General features: G+C 45.5%; 1 protein-coding gene and 1 long non-coding RNA gene across 13 annotated transcripts in view; one reads left to right on the forward strand and one right to left on the reverse strand.

Annotated features, from left to right (window-relative positions):
- The window catches only part of LOC119566731, a 55,199-nt gene extending 50,810 nt beyond the window's left edge, over nt 1-4,389 (forward strand). For 2 of the 4 annotated variants that reach the window (XR_006290808.1, XR_006290810.1), the window contains 2 exons: nt 206-1,443; nt 2,453-3,117. This is a non-coding gene — a long non-coding RNA (uncharacterized LOC119566731). Of the gene's footprint in view, nt 1-205; nt 1,444-2,452; nt 3,118-3,673 lie in introns of those variants that run through there. The other 2 variants (XR_006290809.1, XR_005225993.2) reach the window with 2 other exon arrangements.
- Nucleotides 1-13,195, reverse strand: part of DHFR (dihydrofolate reductase) — a 40,442-nt gene that overhangs the window by 23,078 nt on the left and 4,169 nt on the right. For all 9 annotated transcript variants that reach the window (XM_007066428.4, XM_043546291.1, XM_037903163.2 and 6 more), the window contains one exon: nt 11,306-11,411. In XM_007066428.4, coding sequence (XP_007066490.1) covers nt 11,306-11,411 — 106 coding nt within the window. The remainder of the gene's footprint in view (nt 1-11,305; nt 11,412-13,195) is intronic.

The following is a 13,195-nucleotide window of genomic DNA, read 5'->3' on the forward strand; positions in this document are numbered from 1 at the left end:
TCTTATATAAAGTAACATTATGGACAACAATTAGGCTGTCCACTCATGTATTGGAACTAGAGTAATGATGTTATATGGGGTAATAAATGGTTACTAGTTGTTTTTTGAGATGTGTTGCACGCATTCATTCTACTGCAGGTGAGTGTATGCCCAGTGCATGACTGACAGATTCCCGTCTCCCCTTCACCTCCCCGTTACCTATCAGGATGCCTCGAGTGCCCTCTAGTGCTGCGCATCTCTGCATGAAGATATAAAGTATACAGGGTGGAGCTGTCCCCAACACCCTCCCCCCACCCAGTTTCTCCTTGCCGTACAGACTTCAACAGAGAGGGGAAGGAAGGTGGGTCATGAAATGGACATGTGCAACACATTTCAACAGTACAACAGTTATGGAAAGGTCGGTAACCATTTCTTCTTCTTCAACTGATTACAAATGTTTGTTCCACTGTAGATGACTCACAAGCAGATTCATCTGGAGGTAGGCCTGCAGTCTATTTGAACAGTGACTGTAGAACAAAAGGCCTGAATCTGGTACTGTTCCTGGACTGTTGGGATATAGCGTAATGAAAAGCAAATGTGTGTACTGATGACCAACTTGCGACTTTGCAAATGTCCAGAATAGAAATTTGTGCCAGAAAAGCTTCAGATTCTGCATGTGCCCTAGTTGAATAGGCTAGCATTCCAACTGGTGGAGTGGCATTAGCCACCTGGTAACACAAATGAATACACAAAGAAATCCAGGAGGAAATCCTCTGAACAGATACTTGTGGCCTTTCCTTCTGTTCACTACCACAATGAACAATTGTGATGATCTAAATGACTTAGTCTGGTCCAGGTAAAAGGCTAAAACTCTTCTGATGTCTAATGAGCAGAGCTTTTGTTCATCTCTATGAGCATGAGGCTTTCGAAAGAAAGTTGGCGAACAGATTGCCTGATTAATATGAGAGTTGGATACCACTTTTGTCAGGAACCTGGTGTGAAAGCAAAGGTAAACCTTGTCCTTAAAGAAGACTGCATAGGGAAGCTCTGAAACCAAAGCTCTCAACTTGCCCACTCTTCTTGTCAAGGTAATTGTGATCAAAAGTGCCACCTTCATAGAGAGGTGGGGTAGAGAATGAGTTGCGAGTGGTTTAAAGGATGGTCCCATTAAGTTTGCTAATACCAGGTTCAGCTCCCATGGGAGAATATGTTCTTGTACCTGTGGGAATATTCTATCCAGGCCTTTCAAAAACCCAATAGCAAGGGGACTGGGGAAAAACAAACAAACGAGATTTGTTGTTCACCAACAGATAGAAAGCTGAAATAGTTGCCAGATGAACCTTGATAGCGCTAACTGCTAGACCTTGATGTTTTAGGTTCAGAAGATAATTCATCATATGTTGGATAGGAGCTCACTCCAGAGGAACACCGTTCTGGTGGAACTGGATACTTCTATGTAGCCAGGTAAGTATTCCTGTCTGAAGACTTTCTACTATGTAGAAGTACTTTTTGCAAGCCTTTTCTAATGGTGTTAGCCATGAATAAGGTTCCGTGTTTGTCACGGATTCTGTGACCTCTGCAGCAGCCCGTGAGCTGCCTGAGAAGCTCAAGCAGCCCCTGGGCCAGTCACACTGGTTGCTGCTGGGGCAGTCTCAGGCCCCCCATCCCTCAGCAGAAGGAATGTGGGTGGGTGGGGGGCTCAGGGCTGGGGATTGGGGTGTGGGGCGGTGCTTACCGGGGGGGGCGCCTCCCCTTCCTTAGCTCCTAGCTCGACATGTTGCCCCCGCCGGCAGGCACTGGCCATGGTTCCCAGCCAATGGGAGCTGCACAACCAGGGTTTGGGGTGGAATGGAGGCAGCATATGGAATTAAGAGCTGGAGATTGCTACTTCCCAGGAGCTGGGTAGGGAACCTGCCCCATCCCTGCCAATCCACCCCCGAGCACCTGTGGTGCCCCCTCTGGGGCCTGGCACCCCCAGGACCACCCCCCAGAACTGCCTCTCACCCCCAAGTTTTAGACAGGGGTATATAGTAAAAGTCCTGGACAGGTCATGGGCCTTGAATTTTTGTTCAATGCCCATGACTTTTACTAAAAATAGCCATGACTAAAACATAGCCTTAGCCATGAAACATCCTGGCTGTCATGTGAAGGGCCTGCAGATTGAGGTAGAGGAGGTGGCCATGGTCCTGGGAAATCATGTCTGGATCCCGTGGAGGTCTGACTGACAAGGTTAGCAGGGTCAAGGACTAGTGCTGCCAAGGCCACTCTGGTGCTATAAGTATAAGGTGAGCACGGTCCTGTTTGATCTTGGACAAAACTTCAGGCAGTAAAAGAATCAGATGGAAAGCATACAGTAAGGTGTTCCTCCACGGCTGCAGAAATGCACCTGTCAATAAACCTGGGCTGTGACACCTCCCCAGCCCCCACGGGAACAGAAGTGATGGAACTTTCTATTGGTCCCTGTTGCAAACAGGCCCTCTTGGAGAGTCACCTATGGTAGGAAGATGGATCTGGCTATGTCCAGACATAGTGGCCACTCATAGTGATCGGAGAAGGACCTGCTCATTTGGTCTGCAAGCATATTCTGCACCCCTGGAAGGTAAGCAGCTCTGAGGTGAATGGAGCCGACTATATAAAACTCCCATCAGAGGATAACCTCCTGGCACAACTGAGTGGAACGGCCTCCTTGTCTAGTCACATAAAACAATCTGCTAGTATTAACAGACAACACAGCAACTCTTTCCCTTGACATGTGGAAGAAAGCCAAGCACGCAAGATGGACAGCTCCCAAGTCTCTGACGTTTATATGAGCGTTCAGATCTTGGAAGACCATAGCCCCTGAGTCTGCAGGGACGGTTAGGATAAGGCCTTTTCCTGTAGCCCTATTGTAAGGCCTAAGGCCTTTGTCTGCCGCCATATTAGGAGATCTGCAGCCATTAGCCAAGAAGCAGAAAGTCTCACCCTCACATTCCATCTAAATTACATTAAAACAATGTAATATTGAGCTGTTATGGTGATCCTGTCCTACTAGCACCCACCATCACCAGATAAAGAAACAAATCTTAAAATGGTTAAAGAAAACTTATTTTGATAGCACTCTGTCTGGCAAGAAATCACTTATCAATAGTTATGGCTGTGAAATCCTCATTTCTTTATTGTTTTGTCTTTATGGTCCCCACTTCTCTATTGACAGGTTTCAGGTGCCACAAGTCGTCCTTTTCTTTTCACTTCTCTATTGTTTGTCTGTATGATCTCGGTCTGGTTTTTTGATTGTTTCTGTCTGTTACACAAATAATTTTGCTAGGTGTAAATCAATTAAGGTGGTGGGGGTATGATTGGTTAAAGAATTGTTTTACAATATATTAGGATTGATTAGAGAATTGTTTAATAGTATTTTAGTAAAATGATTGGTTAAAAGGTATAGCTAAGCAGGACTCAAGTTTCACTATATAAACTAAGGTTTCAGAGTAGCAGCCGTGTTAGTCTGTATCCGCAAAAAGAACAGGAGTACTTGTGGCACCTTAGAGACTAACAAATTTATTAGAGCATAAGCTTTCGTTAGTCTCTAAGGTGCCACAAGTACTCCTCGTTCTTTTTATATAAACTAAAAGAACGAGGAGTACTTGTGGCACCTTAGAGACTAACAAATTTAGATTAGTACCACAAGTACTCCTCGTTCTTTTTGCTGATACAGAGTAACATGGCTACCAATCTGAAACCTGTCACTATATAAACTGGGGTCCAAGAAGGAGCCCAGCAGAAGGAACAGAAGAATAAGAAGGAAAGACCTGGAAGAAGAGAATAACTCATCTTTAAGACACAGCCTAAGATCAAAGCTGCTAAGAATCCTCTGCATGACCGTGACGTGCAGCAGCCAGGATCCAGACAAGACTGACCTTCTTGTCTGCCTGCCTGATCAGGATTGGTGAGCATAGCATTGTATGCTTAGCATGTGTATTCTGCTTAGTAATGGTTAATAAATAGAGGATAAGGATATTTCGTGTAAGGCTTTTTCACTGGTAAAAGGTCCTGCAAACCCACAGAAGATTACGCCCTGAGCCCTAGGAACAGGGTAAGGGTGGTTGCCCCTAGAGTGTGCAAGTAACAGAGAATTTTGTGTGGGTAACAGGACCCCTCCTTCCATGTGTGCTCCCCAACCTAGGGACAATGCATCTGTGACTAAGGTATGTGCCGGTTGCAGGGGAGCAAAGGGACTCCCCTCCCATACAAACTTGCAGACGGTCTGTCCACCAATCCAGAGAGGACAAGATTAGTATTGGTACTAGAACCACTATGTCTTGATCTTTGACAATTAGTGGTAAATATGCCCAGTGGCCTCTGATGGGCTGTTAGATGGGGTGGGATCTGAGTTACTACTGAGAATTCTTTCCTGGATGTCGAGCTGGTGAGTCTTGCCCTCATGCTCAGGGTTTAACTGATCGCCATATTTGCGGTCGGGAAGGAATTTTCCTCCAGGGCAGATTGGCAGACGCCCTGGGGTTTTTTCCCCTTCCTCTGCAGCATGGGTCACGGGTCACTTGCTGGAGGATTCTCTGCACCTTGAAGTCTTTAAACCACAATTTGAGGACTTCAATAGCTCAGACATAGGTTAGGGGTTTGTTACAGGAGTAGGTGGATGAGATTCTGTGGCCTGCGTTGTGCAGGAGGTCAGACTAGACTATCATAATGGTCCCATCTGACCTTAAAGTCTATGATTCTATATCTAAGCGATGACTGCTTGGGAATACACTGAAGCTATCCATCGTTGTAGCTTTCTGAGGTATAGTCTGGAGTACTGCACTACATAGGGCACATGGCAGCATGTAACAGACCCCATCTTCCCTCCCTGGTAGGAGCCTGAGGCAGCTGCATACTGTAGTGACACAATGTGTTTTTAGTTCCATAACTAAGCTCCACAGCGTTTCAAACCTTGATTGCAGTAGAAAAGTTTTGACTTTTGTAGAGCTTAGGACTGCCCTGATCAATTCTGTTCTCTGTACTGGATTCAGAATTGATTTGTCCACATTGACTAGGAGACCCAGTGCATCAAAGATAGACTGCATAATGGCTATTCTGGATAGTACTTGAAACTTGGATGGGCCTCTCCCTAGCCAGTTGTCCAGGTAAGGGAATATGTGGACCCCTGACTTTTGAAGGAATACTGCTATCACTTCCTTGCATTTTGTAAAAATGCAAGGAGCTACCAATAGACCAAATAAAAGCACTGTAAATTGGTAGTGGATCCCGTTTAGCACGAATCTGAAAGACTTCTGGTGGTTCGCTACATGAAAGTAAGTGTCTTTCAAGTCCGGGGCAGTATACCAGTCCCCTTGCTCTAGTGAAGGAATAATGGAAACTAGGATAATCATTGTCACAATATCTAGAGTAGCTCACAACATGAATGCCTACATTAGGGCAGACTGTCAAAAGCAGGGCAGACATCCCAAACTGGTAGTATGTTCTATAATTAGATTTCACAAACCCAGTACCAAAAGTGAACACCCAAAGTACTATAATAGTCTTATGATGGAGTCACAGATAGTCCCCGTAGATACTCCAGTCTATCTTGGTACTTAGGTAAGCTAGACTATGTGAGAAATGGTCACTTACACCCCCCCCCCCAAAAAAAAAAATCAAAAAAAAAAATCAATTATTCCAGGTTACTCCCAGTCCCAAGAGACCACTCACTCACCCAGGTCGAGTTGCATCCTAGATCTCACACCAAAGACAACACTGGTAGGCCAATTCTATAGTAACCTAACTATAGGTTTATTAGTTAAGAAAAAGAAATCAGAGTTATTGAGAGGTTAAATCATGTAAAATATATGTATAGGTGAATCAGAGTCTATAATTCCAAATGGTAGCAGAACTGTAGTAATCTGTCAGTTTCCAAAAAGTCTCTCAGGGCTACCCAAAATAACTCTGGGGATCTCAGTCTTCTTGTTCAGTTATTTTGCTCTGTTAGAATTCAGATAGTCCAGAGATGAAGGATTTTTCCTTGAGTCCATACTTACAGTTTCTTCTTACAGAAAAAAAGCTGACCTAGTCACCATACACGTGGGCTCTTTCTTTGATTGGTGAAGAGAGAGGAGAGTATGTAGAGTCTTTGATCAAATCCACCGTGCTTAAGACTCTCAGATCTGAAGAGATGTCGGACCAAGCCCTTAGGAAGTAGGATAAATGATTGGCAAATAGGGTGGCAGGAGCAGATGGCACTCTGGGGCCTAGTAGTCTGTCCTTAACCAACATGTTAAAACCCTTGTTTGGACTAACCAGCTGCTGCAGGAGACGAGGGTAGTGGTGGTTGCCTGGCAAGTGACTTCAGCATCACTTTTGAATCTTTTAGGCCATGGAGCCTATCAACTGCCTTGTCCGAAAAAAGGAAAGGTCCTTCATCTGGGAGGTCTTAGATGGTCTGCTGAACAGGAGTAATGAATTCTTCCTCAAAGTGTGTGTGGGTATGAGGCCTCTCTCCCTCTGTGGCCCCACCCCCTACTCCTCCTCTTCCCCCTGAGGCCCTGTCCCCCTCAACCAAGCTAGAAGCCAGAGCTGGGTCAGGGAGCCTGGGCCCCTCAATCTGCCTAATGTCGGGGGGCGGAGGGGTTTGGGGGGAGGGCATCGGGGGCGGGGCTGAGAGCAGTCCTCACCCCAGGTCTCCTGCCCAAGGCAGATGTAGGGTCTGCAGCTCTTACCCCGACCGGGCTCCAGCAGCTGGCCTGGCCTGGGGGCGGGGCCGTGGGAGCAGAAGAAGCGCAGCTGGGCCATGGTAAGAACTGCCTGGGCACCTGTGGAAAGCTGTGGACCCTCTATCTGTCCTGGGTGGGGGTCAGGAACATGGGCTGCTCTCAGGCACCCCCACCTCAGGCAGATGGAGGGTCCATGGCTTCCCCAGCTGCCTGGGCTCCCTGGGCTGGGCTCTTGCTTCCTGCCTAGGTGGGGGGCGGGGCCAGTGGTGAAAAGTGGATGGGCTAGGCCCCTCCACTTTCAAAAGTGGGAGGGCCATGGCCCCATGAACCACCCCGTTCTGGTGCATCTGCTGCTGAACCTCTGGCAGCAGACTAGAAGACTGCAGCCACAAATACCTTCTCAAAGTTAGGGTAGATGCCATGACTCGAACCACGGAGTCACCTGCAGCCAAGCTGGCCTGAAGAGCTGTTTGGCCACTAGCTTGCCCTTTTTCATAATCACAATGAATTCCTGTTTGCAATTGTCAGGTAACCTGTCTTTAAAACCTCAACATGTTTTCCGACAAGGTAAAGTCATACTGACCTAGAAGTTCCTGTTGATTTGCAATGCTAACCTGCAGACCTGCTGCAAAATAAAGTTTTCAACCAAAAAGGTCTAGCCTCTTTGAATCTTTCCCTTCTGGAGTCGATGCATGGTGTTCTTGCCTCTCCAATGCATTAGCTGTGGCAACTACTAAAGAGCCTGGAGGGGTGTCTCTGTACAGATATTCAAAACCCTTAGAATCCGTATCTCCTCTCTGCCTTTTTTCGCTAGGGATCGGGGAGGGAAGATGGGGTCTGTTACAATAGCTTGATTGGCTCTAAAATTGCCTCATTGATCAGTAGTCACCCTGGTGGGTTCTACTGAAACCAAAATATCCACCAATTTGGGGGATTTTTCACAGACCTCTTCCACCTAGATATCTAGGACTGTGCCCAATCTTTTTAATAAGTCCTGGTGAGTGCTATAATCTTCTGATGTGGAAGAGTCACTCATTACCTCTACAGCCTCATCTGGTGATGAGTAAGAGGATGCAAATAGATGCTGAGACAGCATTTGCTCTATTTCATGTCCTGGAGGAACTGCTGAAATGTCTTCCACTTGCTCAATCCTGGTATCAACTATAGGAAGATGTTGTCTCTGGTGCTGGTGCACTCATCGTGCACCGAAGGAGATAGACTGAGGTGGATGAAAGGATGACCTGGCGGGTTGGGAGGAAAACCACATAGGGTCCAGAAGGGCCTCTGACATGGTCCTGGGGTCCATTCTTAACCAGGCCATTGCTCCTTGACAGGTGACTGCTGTAAGACCCATGGCACATAAGTCTCTGATGGAAAATGTACACTGTACCTAGGCTGAGACACATAAGACCCAACCTGTGATTTATGAAGAGGATGAAGAATCAGACCTCTGGTAACAGGGGAGCAGAACTCATTAGCACCAGAAGAGAGAGAGCCTGACGCTGGAGATGGTAGTACCAGAGAAATCATAGTCAGCTTCCCTCTTCTTGACTGTACTGTTTTATGAGGCAAGGAAAGAATCAATTGCAATGGTACTGCAAGCTTCAGAAGCCTGAAGGCTGGAAGCCTAATCACCAGAACCAGGTGGAAGCCTTCCTGCACCACTGGAACCAATATTGAGAAGTTAAGTAGCTCTTGAGTAGCTCCATGCCATTCCAGTGTCAACTGTACCAGCACAGTCTCTTGGGCTTGCGGTTTCTCCAGAAGATGGCCTGAAGAAGCTCCAGTGAATATTTCAGGAGTCCATCTCAATGGAGCTGGCACGGGTTAACGACCTCCTCTTCTTGGATTAAGACTATTTTGGGAAGTGCCTCTTCTTAAAGTCCCTCCAGGAATTCTTGCCTTTAGGGAGGATTCAGTACTGATGATCTTGCTGAGTGATGTACCAAGTCCCCAGAAATCTTGTGCCTCTTTTTCTGCTCCAGTGACAGACAACTCAGGCAGAGCACTCCAGACAAACTCTTATGGATCTGGTGCCTGCTCTGAAAAGGATGGCACTAAGGATAGACAGAATGCTGACTCTATAGGAGGACACTTGAGGGTGGCTACTCTGTCCTTCTCTATGTTAGTCTTAAATCCTTCGCAAATGTGACACTTGTCACTCACATCAGATTTCCTCAAGTATTTCAGGCAGCTGGGATGTGGGTCACTCACTGGCATCAATTTGCCACATGAACATGATTTAAACCCCAGAGATGGAAGTGTAGCTCCAGTACTGAAATTTAAAACTGGCCAGATTAAAGACCTATGGTGGAATGGACATGTGCAATTACTTGAAGAAGAAATAATCTTAATACAAGTATGAGAAAGCTGACTGAAGGAAAAGTATGAGTCGTAGGTGCCAACTCTGTGGGTGCACCGGAGCTGGAGCACTGACAGAAAAAAAATTGGTGGGCGCTGAACACCCACCAGCAGCCCCGTGGATCCGCGCCTCCCCCTCCCGCCCAGCGCGTTCCGTGATCAGCTGTTCAGTGGCGTGCAGGAGGAGCAGGGGCAGGAGTAGGGTTTGGGAGAAGGGGAGGAGTGGGGATAGGCGGGAAGAGGCGGGGCGGGGGAAGGGGTGGAGGGTCAAGCACCGCCCGGGAACTGAGGAAGTCGGCACCTATGATAAGCCACATTTTTGAAACCAGTCAGGATCGGTGGAGGAAAATTACTGAACTTTAAGGACCAAGATTTTCAAACTTTTGCTAGTGACATGCTACTCGGTTCTCACTGTACTATCATATCTTGCACTTAATACATTTTAGTCATAGACACAAGAAAATTGGGGGAATCTTTCAACTTTTACTAGCACCTTTTGGAACAGGAACACAATGTTAGCACGCAGAACCACCACTAGGTACAGAGAAACTTCCTTAATATGCATAACTGAATATGATCACTCTTAAAATTACTTTATCAGGCAGAGTTATCATTTATTTGCAATACCATGGTGATGTGTGGTATGAAAGCCTATATACAACAGAAGAGGTAGTGCCCACACTAAGTTCTTTCCAAGAAGGGGTGGTCCCTGCCTCAAGAAGCTCAGAGTCTTAGGATGGACAGACAAACACAAAAAGGATTTTCTATACAAATCAACAAGATTGACTACAGCAGGGGTAGGCAACCTATGGCACATGTCCCAAAGGCGGAACGCGAGCTGATTTTCAGTGGCACTCACACTGCCCGGGTCCTGGCCATCAGTCCCGGGGGCTCCACTGCTGGCCTGAGGTACCATCTGCCGGCCCCCTGCCAGCTGGGGTTCCGTCCGCCGGCCCCGCTCAGCCCGCTGCTGGCCCCAGGTCCCAGCTACCTGCCTGGGGTACTGTCCGCCAGCCCCCTGCCAGCTGGGGTTCCGTCCGCCGGCCCCGCTCAGCCCGCTGCCGGCCCCAGGTCCAAGCCACCGGCCCTGCTACTGGCGTTCCGTCCACCAGTCCCGCGTCCTGGCCACCTGTCTTGGGGGCTCTGCCGCCAGCCTGGGGTCCTGGCCGCCGGCCCGGAGCTCTGCAGCCGCCCCCGACTTGTGGCCCACTGGCCCCAGCCTGGGGCAGTGAGGGGTGCAGACAGGGGCAAGAGGGGGCACAGCTCAGCACCCGCACCTTAAAAATTGTTCCAGCGCCACTGTACTGGAATATTTTTAAGTCCTGATTTGCTGCTTACAACACTATCATGCCACATGGAACAAGGCACTGCGTTTGATGTTGAGATTAGAATGTACATGCAAGAACTGGAATCAGAATTTTCTGACAGATTTCAAGATTTCCAGCGATTTGGCCCAATGCTTTCTTTTCTAATTAAACCTGAAAAGCTCAGAATTGTGTGTGAAACATCAAAGTTTGGAGATCTGCAGAGTGCACTTGAAGCTACCAAGAGAGATCAATGGAGCCTCTATTCTGACCTGCTGGACATCCCTGCCAGTGAAATTTAACTGTTTGAAGAAACTTGCGTTTGCAATGCTTTCAGCATTTGGAGCCACATACCTGTGTGAACAGGTATTTTCACACATGAAATCTGTCCTCTTTCCCTCTCAGAGCTGGTTAACAACTGATCACTCAGAAGCCTATGTGCAGCTTAAAGTATCCCAATACGTGCCAGACATTGGAAAACTCAGCAAGGAAAAGCAAGGGCAAGGGCAACTGATAAGATCTGCATTTTAATTTAATTTTAAATGAAGCTTCTTAAACATTTTAAAAACCTTATTTACTTTACATACAACGATAGTTTAGTTATATATTATAGACTTACAGAAAGAGACCTTCTAAAAACGTTCAAATGTATTACTGGCACGCGAAACCTTAAATTAGAGTGAATAAATGAAGACTCGGCACACCACTTCTGAAAGGTTGCCGACCCCTGGATTACAGGTAACTTAACAGAAGTTGTTTTTTATGAGGAACATAAGAGACAGGCTGCATGTTCTGTTTATCCCACCCCCTCCACAAAATGTTATTTTACAAATGATTCCAGGTAGTTTAAGACAGACACTTCACAGTTGTATTACTCCAAAAGTTAAGTTATGAAACACTAACACACTACACAAATAGTAATCAAAGTTAACCTGATTATCGTTTACTTATGAGATCATCAGGATTTGTACTTACTTGAGCTCTCTGCTAAGCACTATATTAATTCTGTCTTTTAAGGGACGATTCTTCTCAGGAATTGAGAACCAGGTCCTCTTACCCATTATCAACGCATTCTGTTTACCTGTGTAATATACAAAACATTTTTTAAAAACTGTTTCAACTTAGTACAGAATCAGAGGTGGTGGTTTAGTGACATCTAGTGGATTTATCCCCCAATCTCCTTTGAATTCCATTTAAAACAGTTAATATGTTTAAGTGCAAATTTTAAACATTAGCAAGACTAAATATAAGTAAAAGATCAAACTTAGGCCCAGACCTTGTGACTGCTCATGTGAATAAAGTAAACTTAGATACATACATGTTTGCAGGATCAAGGCCTTGCTGTGCACTTTTTTAAAAAGACAAACAAAACCCATCAGTTTTAAATATAACTGTATGGCTTATAATTAACAGAATATCTATACTATCCAAAAGAGAACAGCTTCATCGCTGCTTTGATCGGGCCCTAGCTTCCTGGAACCCTGGTTCTTTTCACTAGAAACAAATTATAACATGTTCAGCATGTGATATTTAAACTTAAAAGCATTTCAGATATCTCTTTCCCTAAAAATGTAGGATCTACATCCCACAAAATTATAGAAAAATGATTTTGCCACTTCAAACATTTCCAGGAAGCTAGTGCAAGCTAGGAGACAAACTCACCTACAAACAAACTAAATGGGACCGTTTTACAAAGCTGGACTGTGTGTCAAACTTAACATCACCATTTTAAAATGTTAGTGGCAAAAAAAGGAGAATATTCACACCAGCATTTATTGTACTAGCTTAGTAGAACACCACCACTCTATGATGCACTGTGTAAAACTAAAGTGTACATGTGAAAGCACTGACAGTCATGCATAGAATTAGGTGTAAACTGAAGATATACACAAACACAATAATGCTGCTAAACATAAAGCTTCTACTTGTTTGGAAACTTTCTTTTTTTAAGATCTGGGACCCCAGCTACAAGTGATAATGCTATTTTGTATAAACTCTTGAGCTAGTCTGCATCCCCACTACCAAGTAATACTTTCATTTTGAAATCTAAATAAGCCATTCATTTTACTTTGAGGTTTCTCTTTGCAACAATGAAAACAAAATAGAAAGATACATATCAATATGCATCTGAATTATGTCATGCCAAGATGTGCAACTATTGCACTATGAGATAAAGGGGATGGATTTAGGCTTGTGGTCAAGCATTTATAACTTTAAAAGGAACACTGTTCAAGAACATTCCATCATAGTTGGGCAAATTTACAAGAATGAAAACATCAGGTAAAAATTGTTGCAATATCTTTAAATTAGATTCACAGAAAGGAAACCTCTCTCAATTAACATTAGATATTAGGATGCTTCTAAAGGAGTACATTAGGGCTTGACTACATGGAAGTTTTGCACTAGTGCAAGGCGAGTTAATCTGCATCTAAAACACTAGCATACATAAAAAGAAAAGGAGTACTTGTGGCACCTTAGCGACACAATGTATCATAGTGCATTGACTCTGCACTTACTGCACTCTGGAATCCTCTTGCAAATTGGACTAAGTTTGCTGCAAACTGAATTAGTTTGGTCTGTTTGTGTGCAGGCAACAGCTGCACATCACTATTTGCATGCCTCCAGTGGCTATTCCCCACTGCTTGGAGGTTGACTGTTACTCACCTACCTGCTATGATGTCAAGTTCCCAGGGAAACCCACTCCCTCATTTAAAAGCTGACACATGGGGCCAGATTTAGCTAATTTGGTCCTGGGTTTGATTATTTCAGCATTCTTGTGCTACCACAGCAATTTTGCTCCACAAACACCACAAGATGCTGCTGCTTGTGGCGGTGCTGAGACCATGGATCTCACAGCCATCTGGG

Source organism: Chelonia mydas, chromosome 5 (genome assembly GCF_015237465.2).
Source record: "Chelonia mydas isolate rCheMyd1 chromosome 5, rCheMyd1.pri.v2, whole genome shotgun sequence".
Lineage (NCBI taxonomy): Eukaryota > Metazoa > Chordata > Testudines > Cheloniidae > Chelonia > Chelonia mydas.